Raw genomic sequence first — 19774 nt, 5'->3', positions numbered from 1 at the left:
TACACCAACTATGGTATATTAATTCTGTGGCAGTTTGGAGAGTTGAAATCAGAGAACACTGTGTTTATTGCTCTGGTGAACAGCCTTAAACCCTTCTACATCACAGTCAAAGTCTTCCAAGATTTCTGTCATAATGTTATTAATGTCATACTGTATACATTTTAGTAATTCATTTAATCCCAGGGAGATCAGTTCTGTTCCCATCATGTTAAAAGATAGGCTAGCTGCATAAACATAACTACAACTACTGCAAAAGGTTGTTCACTACATTTTAGTTTTTAAATATGGCAAGATAGATTATCTCATGTCAATGTATGATATTTAATATTAGTACCATTGGAAAGTACCATTTGAAAAGGTTTGAATGGGTTACCTGCTACCTGCCTTTTTTTAATTGCCAAGTGATGTACTGCAAAAACATAATTTTAAGTAGTGATGCAAATGCATCAGTGTACCCAGTTCTGGTTACTTTACATGTCCATTAATGCTAAAATATGTCTAATTCAGCCCAACTGCTATGCCTGCAAATCTGTAGAAAGAGAACTGGAAGGATGTACTTCTACATACTTCTCCACCTGCGGATTTGCTGTGAATGGACTGAGTTATTGTTAGATCACCCTGAAATCAGTCAGCTGCATTACAGCAAATAAATGCCATTTGCATCATGTTGCAACAAATAAAAATGCTGTGGATTAACATGGATACAATACTGGACTGCAAGGGAAATATTTGTTTTGCTTTTTCTCCTTTGTATTAATCTATGAAGCTGTTCCCAGAGCCTTGTGTTTTATCACAAAAGATAAGGAGATATCCTGGGCTGAAATATTTTGTTTTAAGTGTGGGGGAATGAAGAAGATATAATGGAGTAAATGTGACAGTTGTAGGTCAACTCCTTGGAAATGGACAAATGTGTTTTTTTCGTCATTCACTTTGCACATACAGTTTTGCTGCCTTTATTTTGTTTGAATCAACATGAGTTACTCATCCTTCCGCATGGCCAACCCTGCCACCAGTCAGACCCACTCCTCTAATAACTCCTCTCCTTCACAGAGGAACTGCTCCATGAAGACCAGGCTTAGAGAATCTCCACCTGGTTTTTAATACATTTTATCTGCCATGGTGTGTGGCCTTCTGCTTTGTTACACTATAAATTGTTGGTGCAGGTTATTATTTTTTTTTGGGTATATGCACCCCTGACACGTTGAACATGAGTAGACTGGATTGAGTGGCACTTGACTGAATTGAGTGGGATGATCTTTTCACAATTTCTTCAGTCTAAAGAAATGTCCTACCTCATGCTTTAAACCAGCCCATAGTAAACTTCCATGCACCTTGGCATGTCCTTACATCAAACAAAACTTAAACTGCCTCAATATTGTGTTACCTACTGTTACCCATAGCTGTCTTTTGGCAGCTGTCACATGTGGCTAGTTTCAGGAAAACTTTGCTTTTAATCATTTATCGATGTGCTTGTGCTAAGGGTGAAATATTTAGGAGTGGAGTAGGGATGGGGTTATATAATGTAAGAGTTACAGAAGTGTTGAGCTATAGGTTACCAATGAAGAAGAAGCTGACTAGAATATAAGCAAGTTGACCGGTGGAGGTAAAACGAGGTAAGAACCTTTCCCTCTGTGAGTCTGTCTCACGTGACTTTTTGCTTGGGCTCACATGAACATGAACTCTCGCTCCACAGACTCACTAGCAAGCTGAGTATAACACCAAACAGCATCCTGCTTTTCAGCAGTGGAGAGATCCCAGCCATACCAGACCTCATCCAGCCAGCTGCAGCCGAGCTTGAGAGACCGTGCATACACTGCCAGACCAGGGCACCAGAAACACCTTTGCCTACCTTACCGGTATTCTCAACAATGCTGTCTGCTCTGCCTTGGCTTTCAAGTGAGCCAAACGAAAAAGAAGAACTTGCAGTGAGCACCGGCCTAATGTCTCAGGTAATGAAACTGGGACTGGACATGTGATAGATGACGGCCGATTTCACCCTATGGAATGAGATATCCCAGGTTACGCCAAGGGGAAGAGGACCACCCTGACACAGTTTGGCTGGACACTGTTCTGTTAAAGCGGGTGTGGGTGGGTCTAGAGCAAAGGAGAACAAGGCTAATGACTTTATAGGCTTTAACTGACATCGACGCAGCTACCTAATCTAAGGTACAGCTGACCCCATGGATAACAGGGCACTAATGAGGTCAATGGAAAGCCATAGGTTATTAGGGATATAGGATTAATATTGATCTCGGTAGAGCCTGTGCAAATACTGTGACATGCCATTTTTAATTCCAAGAAACCAATGCATTCTTCTACAATTTGCATAGACAAATTACATGTTGCTTCAGGCATTATGGATTATGGTTATAGATTATAGCGGCGTTTGTAGCTGAACTGATCCTGCAGTCACCACACCCCACACCCCTCCCCGTCCGCCCAGTGAAATATTTTCCCCAGTAAAGCTTCGATCAAAAGTCAATGCAATATAAAAAAAGAACACGCCTTATGTGGCTGAGCTGACGTGGACAGCCCGGCAGAAGGCAAATGATATTGATGTCCTTTATGTCAACACAAGAAAATGTGCTGGTGCCAGCGGTACGGCACAGAACGGGCCCTGTGGAGCATTAACATTCTCTCACATTGTTACAGATGCTCCATTGTAGCTCTTTAATTTACCCTGCTCTGTGCTTACCCTACAGAGGGAAGCTCCTAGTTAACATACCGATGCTTTATTTATACCTCGTGCTCTGGACTGCTGTCCCCACAGGCACTGCGGGAAAAATGTGTGTCCCAAGCAACGATCGCTTGGCGTGACGCACACAGATGACACAATCCCTACACATCTGGGGGGGGTTGGAGCGGTGAGGGGGGGGTGCATAATTGCCTGAGGAGGCTCCATGTTTGCAAAATGCACCGATCTGGTTTCACAGCTCAGTTTTCATTTGTCAAGAAATCCAAAACACGGGAGTGGAAAGCTGAGCATTCAGTCAGTCTCTTGCTGGGTCCCTAAGGATATGCTAGTTAAACAAATCGAAACGAGAGGAAGTCCTGCGCTCTCATTACAATATAACACATGCGCCATCACCCCAATTGGTCTGATATTGAGCGTCCTTAAATTTCCAGCACCTTTACATTCTTCACCAGACAGATTGAAGGGCATACAGATGAAGTGATGGCTTACTTTTTCCTGCAATAGTTTAGTTGAACAGAGTATTCAAAAAGTGACTTTTGACCTGGGCCTTGCTGATTGTCTTTGACATAATGGTGACAAACAAGTCTTATTTGTGTTATCTCAAATCATTCTTACACATTCTTCACATCGGTAATATACTATGATATACTATAGTATTCCAAAAACCCAACTGTTTTCAAGCTGTTATTTCACTCAAATGGATGGCAAACTCTCCTGCTAATATCTTATGTTATTTTGCCCTGTTCTTCACCTCTGAATAGTTACTGACGTAAAAACCTGAATTTTGGAAAAAAAAAAAACTGAATGACGCACCACCTTCACATCTTGGTAACCCCTGCCCCCACCCCCACCCCCGCCCAATTTAAATTCATATGTAATTTCCTCTGTAATTCCTTTGAAACCACTTTCTTTTTATGTGTTTAGAAACTGCACATATATTTGCTCTGAAATGCATTATAACCAGCAAACACAAATTACCTTGGCTTTTACAATTGTGCCTGCTTTTAAAAATTCACTTATCCTGAGTGAAAACACTACATTATGCAACTATTAAATTGATCTGCAATTTTCCTTGCAGAAATACACTTATTTTCAAAGTGTACATCAATTATTAATCACCCATTTTTTCTTCTTCTCCATCTCTCTTGGATGATGCGGTTTTCATGCCTTCTTTCTTGTCTCAGTTTTGCTGCTCTCCATTCTTTTCTTAGGCAACTAGGCAAATAAGAGGCTTGCTCTTCATATCACTTAGTTGTGATCCACGCCATTAATTATGCATACCCCATAGTTCTAAAAAGCAACACCCTACAACATAAACAAGGATGTTTTCACCAATAAATTTTTTATATAACTAACAAGTGATGTTTTCACAGCATACGCCTGCATGGTGCCTCATTATAAATGTGGTGCAGTATTTTTCTTTGTTTTGCCTTCTTTGGGTTTTTTGGCACACAGGGAGAGAAAAGTAAAGTTCTGCCATTCCTTAAAACCAATACATCTGTCAGCTTTGGACTGCAGCTCACCATAATGTGACTCTGGGTCATGTTTAAACTGAGGTTTACTCATTTACTGCAGATATAAACAAATATTCTCGAGGAGAATTTTAAGATGACCCCTTACTCACTTAACTCAAGGTGCTAAACCATATTTCTCTGCATGTATAAAATGCCATATACCTTCACCCTGTCATGTTAGCCGTTTTCAAAATCTCTCCCTTCCCGTCTCTTTCCCTGCAATTTTCTTTTTTCTATGTCAATGACAACGTCAAAGCAGTCAACAACCCCATCTTTAAGGCCAGGTGTATTCCCTATCCCAGACTCTAAGTCCAAGGTCAACTATGTCAAATGCAATTTGCTATAAAATTCCTGTGAACACATTTCATTTGTCTAGAAATGTGGTTTTACTGATTTTACTTCCAGACTCCTTTTAAGTCAAAAAAGCACAGTCAAACTAGAAATAAATACCCTTTCTTCAATTAATTCATACCTGCAAATTAAAAACACAAATTAGTAATTCAAAGTCACAAATTATTAAGGTGATGGTTTGAAAAATTGAAACAATTTTACTTCGCTAGCCCATTCTCACAAAGATAGGCTGTCATGCACACTCACTGGGATGGCTTTTATAAGCATGAAAACACACTTATTTTGATTGTTGCATGCATTTTGTTTATGACATGAGTTCACTTTTATGGTCTTCCAGAATGGTTGTTGCTAGCAAACACCACTCACCTGAGGGCTTAACTATAACAATCATAGTGTATTTCAGCCATAAGCTGTCACTATCCATTCTATCCCATACAGACTGAATTTGCTTAATCCAGAATATGGTTATTCTCCATTTCTGAACAAATATTGAAATATTGATGAGATTGGAAGCCAGCAAAACTAAGTAAGCTGCTGGTAGACATGACAACAGGAATCCGCTGAGTGCACACTAATCCATTGTTGAAATTGTAACAAACATGCAAAACACATACACACACACATATATATATATATATACACATACTAATAACACAGTTAGTTAACATTAGCAAACCTACAGTAATTTAACAAATAAACACACTCAACACTCACTCTGTATGGCTCTACTGTGGTTTTGGCTGCTGTATGTAACTGGATTATTTGTGTTGGAACTGAAAAATAAGAACAAAGTGTACCCACAACTGTATTATCTCGTCTTTGTGTAAGCAAGGTTTTAGTTGGTGAATAATCACTGCAAATCTATTCAATGCGGCTCTCCAGGGCTAGAGTGGAGTAGCCCTGGCATAGATGGCTCCTAAAGACAAAAATGGCTTCTTTTTTTTTTGATTTGGCATCGTGTTGGTTAATACACCTCTTCTATTTTGGCTCAGAGTTTCCTTCTAGGTTAAAACAAACGTAAAGGAGCATTTGTATTGAAACAAAACTTTATTTCTTAACATTTTTATGCAAGATAGAATCAAGAAAATTGAACAAAAATGTGTGTGTGTGTGTGTGTGTGTGTGTGTGTGTGTGTGTGTGTGTGTGTGTGTGTGTGTGTGCATGTGTGCGTGTGTCTGTGCCTGTGTGTCTTTGTGTGCATGTGCATGCTGCATATATGTATGCTTTGAAGAAACAGCTGACGGCTTTGGCCTTTCATGTCTCTACATGTGTGTCTCAACTGAGTCGGGAAAGACCAGCTACAAAGCTTGTATTGACAGTGACATACAGGGACTACACAGCAACAGTCAATTGGATGTTCAGATTCTACCTTTACATCTTCAGAGGAATTCACCCACTGCTCACAGTCTACTCAGCCCAACTCCTGGTAGAAGCCCTGGTTCTCTCCCGCCTAGACTACTGCAACTGCCTCCTTGAGTCCCTCCCTGCATTCGCAATCAGACCACTGCAGCATGTACAGAATGCTGCTGCTCAGCTGGTCTGCAATGGCTTCAAATTCTCCAGTGTCTCACCCTTCCTGATCTTCTTGATCCTGAGGCTCCCTCTTATCTTCAGTGGATTGCCTGGCCCTGCACACCAGCCAGACCACTGTGCTTAGCTCCTTCAGGACGCTTGGCTATTCCTCCATCTCGTAACCTTGCATCCCGGTCATGTACACTGGCTGTCTTGCCCTCTACATGGTGGAAGGAGGCTCCTGTTTTGGTTAGAACAGCTGAAACACTCACCACTGTCAAGTCTTCAGGCTACACCTCAGCCCCCATACCCCAGCATGACCTTTGTCTGTATTATGTGAAATGTAGAAGTAGATTTCAGTTTTATGTAATTGGGTATAGGGGGGATTACTTGCATGTGTGGCATGTATCAATCTAGGCACACAGCTGTGATCTCAGCACTGACTGACAGCACTGACAGACTGTTTAGCACTGACTCTTGTTTGTGTGTGGTTAGTGGTGTCCTATTTGTGCCCCTTTATTAGGTCCACCGTGTAAATTGCTCTGGATTAGAGCATCTGCCAAGTGACAATAATGTAATGTAATGTCTCACTTGGAGTTGCTGGAAAATTTCAATTTCCTCTTCATCTGACAACTCATGTGATTAGAATTTATTTCAAGATCGTTTGCAAATTCAGACACTTCCCCATATATTTAATTGCTCTGATCAAGGACTTATTCTAGAGCTTCCTGTGCTGTCATCTGACCTCTCATATTTCTGTTTTGTTCAACCTCTGATACTGTGTTGAGCAAATGATGCTACAGAGTGTAATGCTGGAAGGTCCCCCAGGGTTTGCCCACTGAGTGTGGATGCAGATTTCCTGTGGGAAATGCAAGACTCCCTTCATACTATATGCATAATATTTGCGCTTTCTCTTGCTTTACATGTGAGACAGGGAGGGGCTAGTTAGGTTTTGCAACAAATCGCACATGTGTTTGTGTGTGTGTGTGTGTGTGTGTTGGGGGGATGCAAATGCATAAGTTTCCTTTTATATGTTCATCACACTAATCAAGGCCAGCAGAAAAGGGCTTATGATAAAGTGTCTTAAAATATTTTTCAGATTTAGTTTTTTAAGTAAACATCAGTTTGATCCACAACATAACAGGAGGGTTAACTGCGGAAAAGGATGCAATGAAATGAAAGCTAGAGCCCCCTTGTGGCCTCCAGTGAATGTAGCTTCCCATCCTAGAACTGCAGCTTGCGGCTCGGTTGCTAGAGCAGAGCAGAGACTCTATCACTTCTAATCACACCTGCATCATTGAGAGAGCTGGGAGAGGGCACAGTGGGAGTGGTGAGGGGAGAGGAATGTCTCTCGGTCTGGTCTGCCTCTGACTGACAGCCTCTTCCTGTCCAGTCCCTGTTAAAGATGTGTTGACAACGCTGGGATCCTGGGCCAGCAGTGTTGCGGATGGCTCTATTCTCTCCCCTGATTGATATTCCTGACAACTGCGGCCTTGACGCGTTTACTAGTCATCATAGGCAGCCTTCAGCCGTCATATGTAATGAAAATGCCTCTACTCTCTCTCCCTCGCTCTCTCTTTTTCCTTCTCCCTCCAGCTCCCTTCCTTTATCTCTCTTCACACACACACAGACACACAAACACACACACACACACACACACACACACACACAGACATACACACACACACACATATGCATAAATGCAGGCAAGCTTACATGCACATGCACACACAACTAATTCATGCCAGCCCCAGTTTTCCATGCGCATACAACAAATACATTCATGCATTTCAGATTATCCATCCGTTGTTATTCCAGTATAAAAACCCGCTGCATTTGCATAACAGTTTTTATATACCAAACAATATGTTTGTAAATTTGCAGACTATGAAAACTCCATTTTCTAGTTTCCCATGGAAAAATATACTATAGATAACAGCTTGGAAGACAATCATCTGTGATTCTACAGGTATGTAGCTCTCCTGCAGTACAGGAATTACAAAATGTCTCGTCTTGCTTTAAGATCCCTAATTAGAACCTGTTAAACTACTCTGAACAAAAACAGGGATCTCTCTTTCAAGGCTGTTGGTTCCCTGGCATAAGCTACATTATTGTTGAAGTGATTTCTTTCCCTTTTGTTTCTTCAAGAGATAGGCAAAACTGGCTGACTCAGGGAAAACTGGATGCATTGGTGGAGATGACAGACGCTGAGAGGCCCTGATGAGTCAATGACAGAGGCAGGGAGAAGACCTCTCCGTCAAAGTGATGGGTACACAACCCACAGAGACCCGCTTCACAGATGCTGTCCTGTGCAGCCCTGTGCAGCCCCGCAGAGTGTGCGTCAGTTGGGTCTGACCATCCCTGCAGAGAGGATTTGCTGACCAGTGGGTCCCTCCTGTTCTAGAACATCATGTGCATCATCTGGATAAACACTGAACTCCAGCTCCAAGAACATTGCTTGCACAATTTCAAGAGATTCTCGTAGAAGAACACACAGCAGTTGAACGATCCAGGTTTTTTTTTTTAAAAAACACCAGTCTTCTAAGGTTTAATAAATATTTGGGATTAAAACATACTATTCTCATTTGCACAGGCGGAGGATGACACCCCACAGTCAGACGGAGATTAAAGGGTTCTGGGATGAGACAGTAACAGATAGAATATGATGTTCACTCAGTACATTGTGTGCTGAAAATTCCAACCTGCTGAGGAGGTGCATGCATGCTGACGTCTATCAAGGTGCTCTGGGCCAAGTTCAGTCAAGAGTGGTGAGGGCAGATTCTAGTTTGGTCAAGGGGAGATACTACTGAGATGAGAGATCAAGGCACACAATCAAAGAACAAATCAGAGATTCATAAATGTTCTCGTTTCATGCGGTCTTCAGAAAAATGTCAGACCCACAACAACTCTCGAAGGGAATGTGAAGTAGCTTAGAGAACCACAGACTCACATTTGTGCAGTGGTGGGTAGTTACATTACATTACATTACATTTACATTACAAGCACTTAGTGGATGCTGTTATCCAGAGCAACTTCCAGCACAATAGAACATAAGTGTATCCATTCAAGTTAAATGAGCACCACTGTCAAACCACTCCCAGACCAGTGAGCATGAGCATAACACTATTCAAGCCTTTACATGGCATGGATGTGGCACATGCTTTCTTTCTACCGCTTTTCTTAAAAACAATTTCAAGTTCTTGTATGACGTACACATTAAATGATAATTTGAGACTTGCAATATTGTCTCAGACAATACTTGGTTTCCACAGAGATTCACATACATACAACATGGATTCATTTGTACTGATGAAAGCTGTCTCAAGAAGGCCGGATGCAGGTGTGGCTTTTCAGACATGACACCAAAGCGAATGAAAAAGCCATCAGGGTAATGAATGCCCAGAAAGAGAGAAGAAGTGAAAGAGGGGAGAGGAAGAAGTGTCTGGCTTGTGTAGAGATGACCTACATTGACAGGACTCACTTTGAATGCACAATGAAGTGGCCTAGCTCGTTAGTACTCTGGTGAGAAGGCAGGCGTGATCAGAAATGCACAGTCGGCCATCCTGCCTAACCTCTCTGCAATTCTATTACACTTGTTTATAGCTGTTGGCAAACAGTCACAAATATACTTTAGCAACTGAGGGAATGGTAGGCAATAAAGAGGTGTTTTAGTGTGTTTGGTGGGGGGTTGGGGGGCAATTGTACGGGTGTTTGGGTGGATGGGGGTCTTTATTTTGCAAAGAGAGTGAGGGAAGGAGAGAGACAAAGAAAAAAAAAATTATGTGGAGAGCATGGAGGGATGAGGTGAAAGGAAGGAGAGATGAGGGAGATAGGGAACAGGTAAGAGCAGGGGGGGGGGGGGGGTGAAGATGAGGTAAAAGCAAAAGATGACAACAGGCAAATGGGTATCGGAGGCATGGATCACAGTCATACAGATTGACTAAGGATGAAAAAAGACACAGCCAAAACCATCATTACGAATGGTTTCCTTGCATATATACTGTGTAAATCAATATCCAGCGAAACACATTCCCACTTCTTTCCGGAGAGGCTATCAGACAGCCCAACTTAAGGGAGCAGCAACAGTGTAATTCCATTTTTAACTGGCCTTAAAATAAAGGTATCATGCCTGGAGGGTGCTAACCCCGGATGGAGATTCAGCCATGATCCATCACATAGCGTTTCCTACTCCCAGTGTGCCTACCACTCAGCTCGTTCACAAAAACGGGAGAGATGGAACAGAAGAGGCAATCACACACTCAGGAACACACAGCCAGCAAAATATCAAAGGGTCAGGGGAGGCGCAGAACTGGATATAATTATATGAGGCTGCACTCACAGAGATGGAACCTTGGAGTTTAGGCCATGTGCTCTTCATGGGGTCAGGACGGTTGAGGTAACCTTCGAGTGGGTCATTTATGAATCTGCCAAACACAAAAATATGCCCTATCCTACCCTCGATATCTTGGAGAGACGCTTTTCCTCAAGGTAGCATGCCTTTCACATAGCAAAGAATAAAAATGCAGATCATATCAAAGAATGAAATAAGCAGACTAATTAACCATTAGGAACACTAAACAGAAAGATAGTGAGGTCGCAATGCTTTAAACCAGAAAAATCCTGAATTTTCAACGTGTACCATAAACAATGAACCAGACATTTCCTTTCACACTTTTTCGTAATCTACTAATAATTATTAATTAATTAATCTAATAATTTACTGTAGCAAAGGTGAGGTTTGTCATGTTTTTGCCTGAGCATCACCATTTCCCTCTCTGCACCAGTAATAAATTAATAATAAATTCTTCCTGCTCAAACAAATGGTCATAAGGCTAGAGTCAACAGCTCACTTTCTGAGGTGTGAAACCTGGTGATGGTTGACATCCAATCCATGGTGGTCTTATCTCACAGTCTTTAAAAAACATCTCCAGGAGGGATTCTGAGAAATGAAAGGTTTTTGCACGTTTTTTTGTGATTCCACTCCTTTTCCTTGGTCTACCAATGGACCCAGCCCCTCAGTACATGGTCTTTCCTTCGTCTGCTGAAGAAGAAGCTGGCATCTAGTGAATGAAGCAGCCAGAGTTCAAATATAGAAAGCTCTGGATGGACAACATAGTGAGACTGTGCCAGCCTCCGTTCTGCATTCTAGCTTCTGTGAGTAAGTAAGTTAGAGAGACTTTTAAAGAACCTAAGTTTGAGTGGAAGATATTTGTGAATCTATATAAATATTACTTTCCATTTTTAATGGGGGGTTTGTACATGTATGTGTAAAGTCACTCTTTGGCTACATATTAGACTGGAATATCAGCCCTAGAACTTTTTTGTCCTGATCACACCACAGCACCTCCCTGTGGAAAAAAAAATTGAATTACTACCTGTTAGCTTCTTGAACAGGATGAAACAGGCAAATATGATTAATGGAATGATCAGTTCAAGGTCACATCATAAGATTGGACATACAGATATTTTCTTCCCTATTTTTTGAAGCAGTGTGCTGTGATATTTTCCAAATATCTGTGTAATTTCTGCACAAAACAAACGTTCAAAGGATTATTGGCAGACTTCAGGCCCTAGGTGTTTCCAAACACCAATCAATCAGAATTCTGAACAACTGCATTCATTTTGCAGAATCATTTTCACATGACCGACAGCAGTGAAGAGAATCAATAGACTACCTGTATTGATCTTTTGTGTTCATCTTAGGCAGGTTTATTAGAAAAATAAATCCTAAGCATAGCTAGAGCCAGGTTATTGTGGCTATGGCCAGCGAAATGCAAGCTATAATAGGAAAGTAATAAAAAATATCCTTGATTTTCAGTAGTTCAGGCAACACTGTGTAATTACTCAAAGGCAGGAAAACACTGTTATGCAAATGTACCACAGCACAGATGATGTTGTGTGTCCATACTATCAAGGCGATTTATTCTCATAATATGTGTGCACATGCAGAAAAAAAAAAAAGTTTTCTACAAAGCTTATCCATAACCATCAAACACAATTAATCGCAGGAAAATAGTATGAAGTACACTTAGCATCTTTGGACTCTTTCCAAGTGCATCATAAAAACCACTAGACTGGATGACCTTACATTAAAGTAGGTATTTAGCGGGGGGGAAAAAACAATCCAGCTGTTCTCAGGTATGCTTCTGTATGCAAATAGTGACACAAAGACACAGTCAAGGGCAGTTGTAGAAATGAGCCGTTACTTACCAGAAGTGCATTCCAAGGCAACAACTTCAGCATCCCAGTATGATCTGAACCAATCTTCAAGTCTACAGAACTGCATCCAGAGCTCCACATCACCATACCACGAAGATAAAGATCTCAAACCAGACCTCAAACCTTGGCAGAAACATATATGACCAAAGTCGTCAGATGTTACTTCAACACATATATGTAGCATGCACATGCACACAGACACAGACACAGACACACACACACACACACACATACACATGCGCATACATAAACATAAGCACACGCACACACACACACACACACACACACACACAGCCGTCAGAGTTTACATCAGGTGAGTCAGACAAGCCTACACAATGAAGCCATCGATCAAGCCATCAAGCACTCACTCAGTGAGCAAAAGACAGTTCTGACACTCTGGAAAAAAAAATGTGAGGCACAGCTTTGTCACCCTGATGACACCAAGAACACTGCAGATGGCAGACAGATATGGAACATTCTCAATGCCCAACCCACAAACAAAATGAGTCCCCAAATCAACTGTTTATATAGCACTTTGTGCAAATCCTGTTAGACTATTTTCTCTCTTTTTTAGGAGAAATGCTCTGCACATTATGTTTTATTTATCAAAGAATATCCACAAAAGGGAATATTTTATACTGCAGTATTTTTCCAATTATCTTTGTAGGCAGAGTACATTATAGCAGCCTTGGCAACTGGGATCACAGACTGGTCCTCAAAACTAGCTATGATTTACTGTAGGCCTTGCATTAATGTATCAATAGTGACAGACTAAAAATATTATGTTTATCTATAGTTCTAGTGAAGGTACATTGCTTACATTTTAGATTTTTTAGATCATGCTGTATGGATTTGCTCTACTGGAGAGAAGACTGTTACTCGGGCGCTGTGCCTTTAAAAATCCAGGCCCCTCCTCCACAGTGCAGCCCAGCAGTGATCACTGGAGACTGGAGCCCCCATAACTCCGCCAGAATCCTCCCTCCATCCGGCACTCTGAGAGGACACTCCAGGGTGTGTAGGAGCAGAGGAGAGGACAGGGGGACGAGTGAGTCGAGCCAGCAGGAGTGCATCACCACGCTCCTCTGCCCCCACGATTGGCACATCTTTTTACCTTCCCTCTTTTTTCTCCACACACTCTGCTTCTTCAGAGACCGGCTGCTCTGATGAGGAGGGAAGGGGGGGGGTGGGGGGTGGCAGCATTCCTGTACCGCGATCACAGGACTGAGTGAGAAGCAGCTGTGGGAGGAGGATACAGCTCCAGTCTGATTTCTGTTATTTCCTTCTCTTTCTCTTGCCGTTTTCAAGTGTGTTGACCAGCCACCGTCGTGTTCTCCCCCATTACCCCACAACACCCCTCTGCATCCATATCCTCCATCCTGTACATGCCCTCATTGTCACTGAGCTGCAGCACTGAATGAATTCTCTCTCAGTATCTCGCCAAAGCAGTTTCATATGTGAACAGGCAGCAAGAGAGAAAGAGCAAAATACAGTGCAAGATAGGAGTGTATGTGTGTGCGTGCGTGTGAGAGAGAGAGCATGTGTGTTTTTTTTTTTTTTTGCACGTTTGAAGAACACAGAGATTGTGACGAGCAAGCGAACCGGCAGGATGTGTACCGCCTGGCTGCTGCCATCCGTGCGGTCTTTGAGTCAACACTAAGGAGCTGGGGGACACAAGTCCTGCACACAGCAGCTGATCTGAGGCAAAGGTGTGTGGAGCAGAGGGGAGGGGAGGGAAGCGTTACCGGGGGAAGGAATGCATTTTCAAGGGAAGTAAACCTTTAAGTCCAAGAACTGCAGCTTCACTCTCTCCCTCTGTCTCTTTCTTTCCCCCTCTCTCTCTCTCTCTCCTTATCGCTCTCTCCCTCTGTCACACGCACTCCGTCTCTCTGTCCCCCTCTCCCTCTCTCTGCCTCTCTCCACACACAGAAACCCTGGAAGGAGGAAGACAGCAGCGGCAGTTCTCCCCATGTGTCACGCAGGATTCGCCGTGACATTATTGCCCCGGATTCTGCCTGGATTCATCACTTCCCCCCGTTCTCCCCTCTGAGCCCTGTCTCTCTCTGGGAAATGCGCATTGGATTTACCTCCTCCGACCAGGCTGTCATCGGCTTTTCGCTCTGTGAAAGCCCCCTAAATACGTCCTAAGGGAAAGATGCATTAACAAAAAAAAAGTAAAACAGCAAATAAATCCGCAAAAAAAAAAGAAACCTGCCTGGCTGGATTCCCTTAGCAACAGCTGAGGGACTTTATTAATTGATCTTTTTTTGGTCCTACTTTCCTGGTTTTGGCTCAGCCCCCTTGGACATAAATAGCGGAGATGGATTGCGAGCTTTGAATAAGCATGAGGACGGAGCACAGCACACACGGTGAGGATGATCGAGTCTATCTCATTGTGAGTTTTGGGTCCCTTCACTCCTCCTTTGCCATTTTCCTAAAATTTTTGGTCTTCTTTGTTGCAGCAAAAATTGATAACAAACCTCAGTGTCTACCTCTCTTCAAAAACTGGTGTTTTATTTTTCTTTGCCATAAAATCAGAAAGGCAAAGACTGTTGATCCCTCATACTCCTCCTTGCAATGTCCTCTTCACTGAGCCGACAGGAGAGACACATTTCAGATGTCCCAGAAGAAATGATTACATATAGAGAAACCTTTTGATGTGATTCTTTTGGATATACTCTATTTTTAATAAGATCTGAGGAAAAGGATACACTGTGTGGGGCACTGGGAGCACGATTGTCTTTATATATCTTGTGCTCTTTCTGTTTTCTAACTGCTGTGAAATGTATCCCACACTGGGGCTGGTATGTGTAGAAGGAAAAGGTGATCCTTGCTGGGCAGCAATAATGTAGAACAAAACCAGTGTAACAGCTGAGAACTGCTCAGTTTTTTTTTGTCATTTGTGGATAGTTCAGAGCTAAAGGGGAGACTGACATGAATTCTTTGCTCCTGTTTATGAAGCTGAGAAGCAGAGAATAATCTGAAATTGATTGCCAGGGGCAAGTGAATACAGAAAATAAGAACTTTAGAGTAGACTGAAGTACTTGTCTTATAATTCTCCATACAAGCACGCACAGTGATGACTGGACTCTTCCTCTTATCACAATTAGCGTCTTTGATTTTTTTTTACCACACTTGCTTTTTGTTTTCTTTTCTGAGTTTATAGCTTCTTCTTGTACTGCTTGATCTTACCTTTAAAAGAAAGCCATGGATCTTTAGGACTCACAAGAAAGAAACAGGCAAGACAAGCTCTTTTAGCTGCCCAGGTGATTTTAAGATGTTGAGATCTCCCTGTGTCCCCGGGGCTCCTGTTGGGATCAGTAGTACCGCGGCTCCTCGTGGCCAGAGACATGGACCCCGAATCGGCTCCCCCCCAACCACAGCGTGCCACCCCTTGGCCCCACATCGCTCTGTGAAGGATGTCCCTACGCACAGCTCCGGCCCGGGACACCTCTGAGACCCCCTGCCAGAGAGAACAAATACGCAGCCAAATGAAGATGGTGATCAACCAGCTGGAAGGCATTCTCAAGGAGCTCAAGGATGTGGCCAAGGAGCTCAGGGAGGTGAGGCACAGGAGTTACCTTTTATGCTCTTTATGATGAAGTTTATGAGGCTTGGAAAGTAGAGAGGTTGTTCTGGGAGGGCTGAACTATTAGGCAGTGTACCTGAGACTTCCATGGTGCAGTGGCACTTATGGGTTGGAGATGTGGATGGAGTAGATCGCTGACCTCTAACTTTGGTGAGGTAAAGGGAGGGAGCTGTTTGGAATTTTGTGCAATTTTCTTAGTGTTCAGAGAGTAGGACAGCTCTGCAACTTGCCTTTCAAAGCCATTCACAGTGCCCTTTAAGACATGCAGATGGAGTAGACCTGTGTTGAAATACTGTGCCACCAGAGAGATAGGGAAAGCCAATTCAATTTAAAACACACAGGTTTGCTTTGCTTGAGGAAAGAATCAGGACTTGGCACTGCTGTGGGTTATGTAACCAGCTTGTTATCAGTTGGATTTGTACTGTATGTTCAACACTGCCATGGTAACAAGACAAAGCGATTTCAGCCAAAGACATAAGAGTGGTGTTATTATTGTCCTTGCTTGTATTGTTCTGGAAGGCAGCCGAGCAACACCTGCAGAGCAGGTACAATATCGTCCCAGCTGAGTGACAGAAGCTCATGGTGCAAGGGTCAACCGTAAGGCTGGGAATTAGGATCTCCTCTTTCATCCATCTGTGAGTCTTTGATTGAGAGACAGTGGTGGGGGAAGGATGCAGTTGTGTTGTATCAGGAGGTAGTTTTTAGACTGCTATATGTTGCATTAGAAGTTGCTCTGGATAAGAGCGTGTGCTAAATGATAATAACGTAATGTAATGCTATTTTGACGTACACTGACATGCCCGTGGTGTGCTTGTGTGATCTTGGGGGAAGGCATGTGTGTTTCAGCCTCATGGTTCCGGTTTCAACATTACATGAAAGTTTGCCTTTAGCAATTGGCTTTGGTGGAATTACTGCAACAGTCTATTAGCCACAAGTGTGTGTATGTGTTTGTGTGTGTGTGTGTGTGTGTGCATGTGTGTGTGTGTGTGTGTGTATGTGTGTGTGTGTGTGTGTGTGTGTGTGTGTGTGTGTGTGTGTGTGTGTGTGTGTGCCCGCATGTGTGTGTCCATGTGTGCATGTATGCATGTGCATGTGTGTGTGTGCGAGCATGTATGTGTGTGTGTGTGTGTGTGTGTGTGTGTGTGCCTGTGTACACATCTGTCGGTGTATGTGTGTGTGTGTGTGTGTTGGTTGGCAAAAGCAAACTACCTTCAGTCTTGGTAGGTTAATCTCTTCCCCTTTGCTCCCTCTAACCCTACCTCACTAAACCTAAAAAGATGATATAATTAAACTCTCATCTGAACACTGTGAGCCCCTGCATGTTTCATCTCCAGGGAGTCACAGGCAGTCAGGGCTGATACTCTTTGACAAGCACCCTGGACTGACACAGAGATGTGGAGGGACAGGCTGACCGGGGGAGGGGATGGGATGGGGAGGATGTCTATAATTTATCCCATTGCTGCTACCAAACCCCTCTCTGACTCTCCCTGTTTGCCTCATACTTCTTTATTTACCCACACTGGGTGAGGAGCAAGGTTACACCTTAAATGTGCTGTAAAAGCAAAACTATTGCGTTCCACTGTGACTGATGATAACAGGATGCTCAATTAATGTGACATGCCAGCTTGTGCCGTAATACATTTCGCCACCGCTGCTGCAGATACTGTGACAGTTTTGCTTTCATTCTCAAACACGGTATTTGTGATAGTAGTAGTGCTGTGGCAATCTCTTCCATCTTTGTCACTACAGACTATTCAAGAGAAACACAGAAGACACATTTGTGTACAGTGCGCCATAAGTTGTGTGAGTAATGCACCATAAACAGGACACGGTATATGAAATGTGGAGAGATTGGGGTCGGTCAAGGCTGAATGACATCATTGTAGAATGTTTCTGATTTCTTTACCGGTGAGGGATTATTACTGTGGGGTGGCAGATATGCAGAGGGATTATCTCTTGAGACCACTGGGAGCGGGGCTCAACTCAGGGCTCTGAGCGCTTAGGCGAGCTCAACCACAGCCCTGGAGTAGCTGACATCCCAATCCGTCAGGTCACCTCCCTCCACGCCGCACAGCTTTTCTTCGCGGAGAGCTGCGTCCTAACAGTGCACTTCAGGCATCCAGTTCGCCGCAGATAGCGCAAACTGCCGTGTGAATGGGAGCACAGTGGCGACAGTGAGAACAGGCAGACGATAATCTGAAGCCCGGCTCTTTTACTTTCTGTTGCTCTGCACTCTCATAGGAGGGATGGGAGCAGAGGAGGGAAGGATCCTGGAACTATGTCATTTTAGTTACATAAAACAAAATAAACGCCGGCAAATATGTCTATATCTCAGCTGTCAGTTATGAGCAAACAGATACAAACAGGAATTCTAAGGCTCAAGAGAGTCAGGGCACAACAAAGTCAAAGCACAATATTCTGCTCCATGTAATTCCAAGACTTGTATCCATGCCATTTCTTCACACTGTTTAAACCGCAGGATATAATAACATCATCATCATCATCATCATCATCATCATCATCATCATCCAGTCATACATCCATTCATTCACTCATTCATAACTACAATTCACTCACTTACTGAGTTACTTTATATGAGGCAAATGACAACATGCATGTGATATTTAATAACCATAATATCATAGAGAATGTACAGTACCACCAGAAAGCATAACCCTTATCATCATCATACTCTTGCAGATTTTCTTGAGCATTTCATGCACTCTAAGAGATCTGGAATTTAGCAGTGTGTATTGCATAGCTCTTCCACGATGGGGGGGGGGCAAAGATTTCCATGGAGAGGAGCAGTGTCCTGCACATTGTGCACACACAAAGTAGCCATCCTTAAATTTAGCATTTAAAATTCTAACACGTATGAATTTTTAATAGTCATCCGATGGAGCGAGAGCTGGATAAAATTATGTATTCATTGTGGAGAATGTAAGAAGACAGGGTGAAGAATGTATTGTCAGAGTGAGTAAAAGTAGTTACACTTTACATTGAGAGTAGCGCAAGGCGGAGGCCATGACCACCTAGCTTTCTGGCAGGGAGTCATTAGCCTGCAGAATCATTTGTGTGACAGAAAAGAACCAGTCTTTTTCAGGGATGGGTGCGTGATACAGCACATCATGTTCATTTTACTGTGCCAGCACAAAGCTAGACGTGTCCACTTTCAGTTTAAGAGGCAGAACAAGATTGTATCAGCTAGATAGCTCTCCTCATAGGGTTCACTCTGCTGAACTGCGAAGATTGTTGAGCATTCAGAAGCCCCTAAGCTACTGTATTGGGAATCAAACTCTATATAGGTTAAACGGAAAATACTTACATGTTGATTTTCAGATTTTGCAGATCCACTAGAAATTGGAAATCATCTGAAACCTCATTATTCTGGAAATAAGAGTACCATATGATCGTGAATCTGTAAGTGTGTTCAATAGCTGAATTATCCCACTATAAGGGCTCTAAGACCTCTCAGTGGATTATTTCAGATAGCTTTAGGGTTTGTAAAAATAAACAAAAAAAACACACACTTGGAGGATCTAAAAGTATCCATATCGCTTTACAGGAAAAAAAAATTGAGTACAAGTTCATTGGAGATGTTCCGAGACGAGCTAGAATTAGCAACATATGCTCTGGCATCTATTACGATTTCAATACAAGAACATAACAGAAATCTGCGCCAAGATCACACAATGCAGCGTGCTACCAGGCTTCTGATACTCCTATTATGATCAGGCCTGGACTGAAACACAAATACTCGGTAGGGGAGCGTTCACACGTGGCCCTGCTACAGAGGGATGTGGTATTGACACAGAGAACGCCACGGGGGAGGCTTAAAACCATAATCAAAGGCCTGCTTCCTCTCGTAGGGCTATTTATTTATTTCTCTGCAATTTC

At 42.8% G+C, this 19774-nt stretch overlaps 1 protein-coding gene across 1 annotated transcript in view; it reads left to right on the top strand.

Annotated features, from left to right (window-relative positions):
• Positions 1–15397: 15397 nt before the first annotated feature.
• LOC118781567 (inhibitory synaptic factor 1-like) overlaps positions 15398–19774 on the top strand; it is a 33088-nt gene continuing 28711 nt past the window's right edge. The window contains exon 1 of the mRNA XM_036534531.1: positions 15398–15851. Coding sequence (XP_036390424.1) covers positions 15708–15851 — 144 coding nt within the window. The 5' untranslated portion in view covers positions 15398–15707. The remainder of the gene's footprint in view (positions 15852–19774) is intronic.

The sequence above is a fragment of the Megalops cyprinoides genome, chromosome 8, assembly GCF_013368585.1.
Source record: "Megalops cyprinoides isolate fMegCyp1 chromosome 8, fMegCyp1.pri, whole genome shotgun sequence".
NCBI lineage: Eukaryota > Metazoa > Chordata > Actinopteri > Elopiformes > Megalopidae > Megalops > Megalops cyprinoides.
The sequence above is the reverse complement of the archived record's forward strand: the minus strand, read 5'-3'. Positions and strand labels throughout refer to the sequence as shown.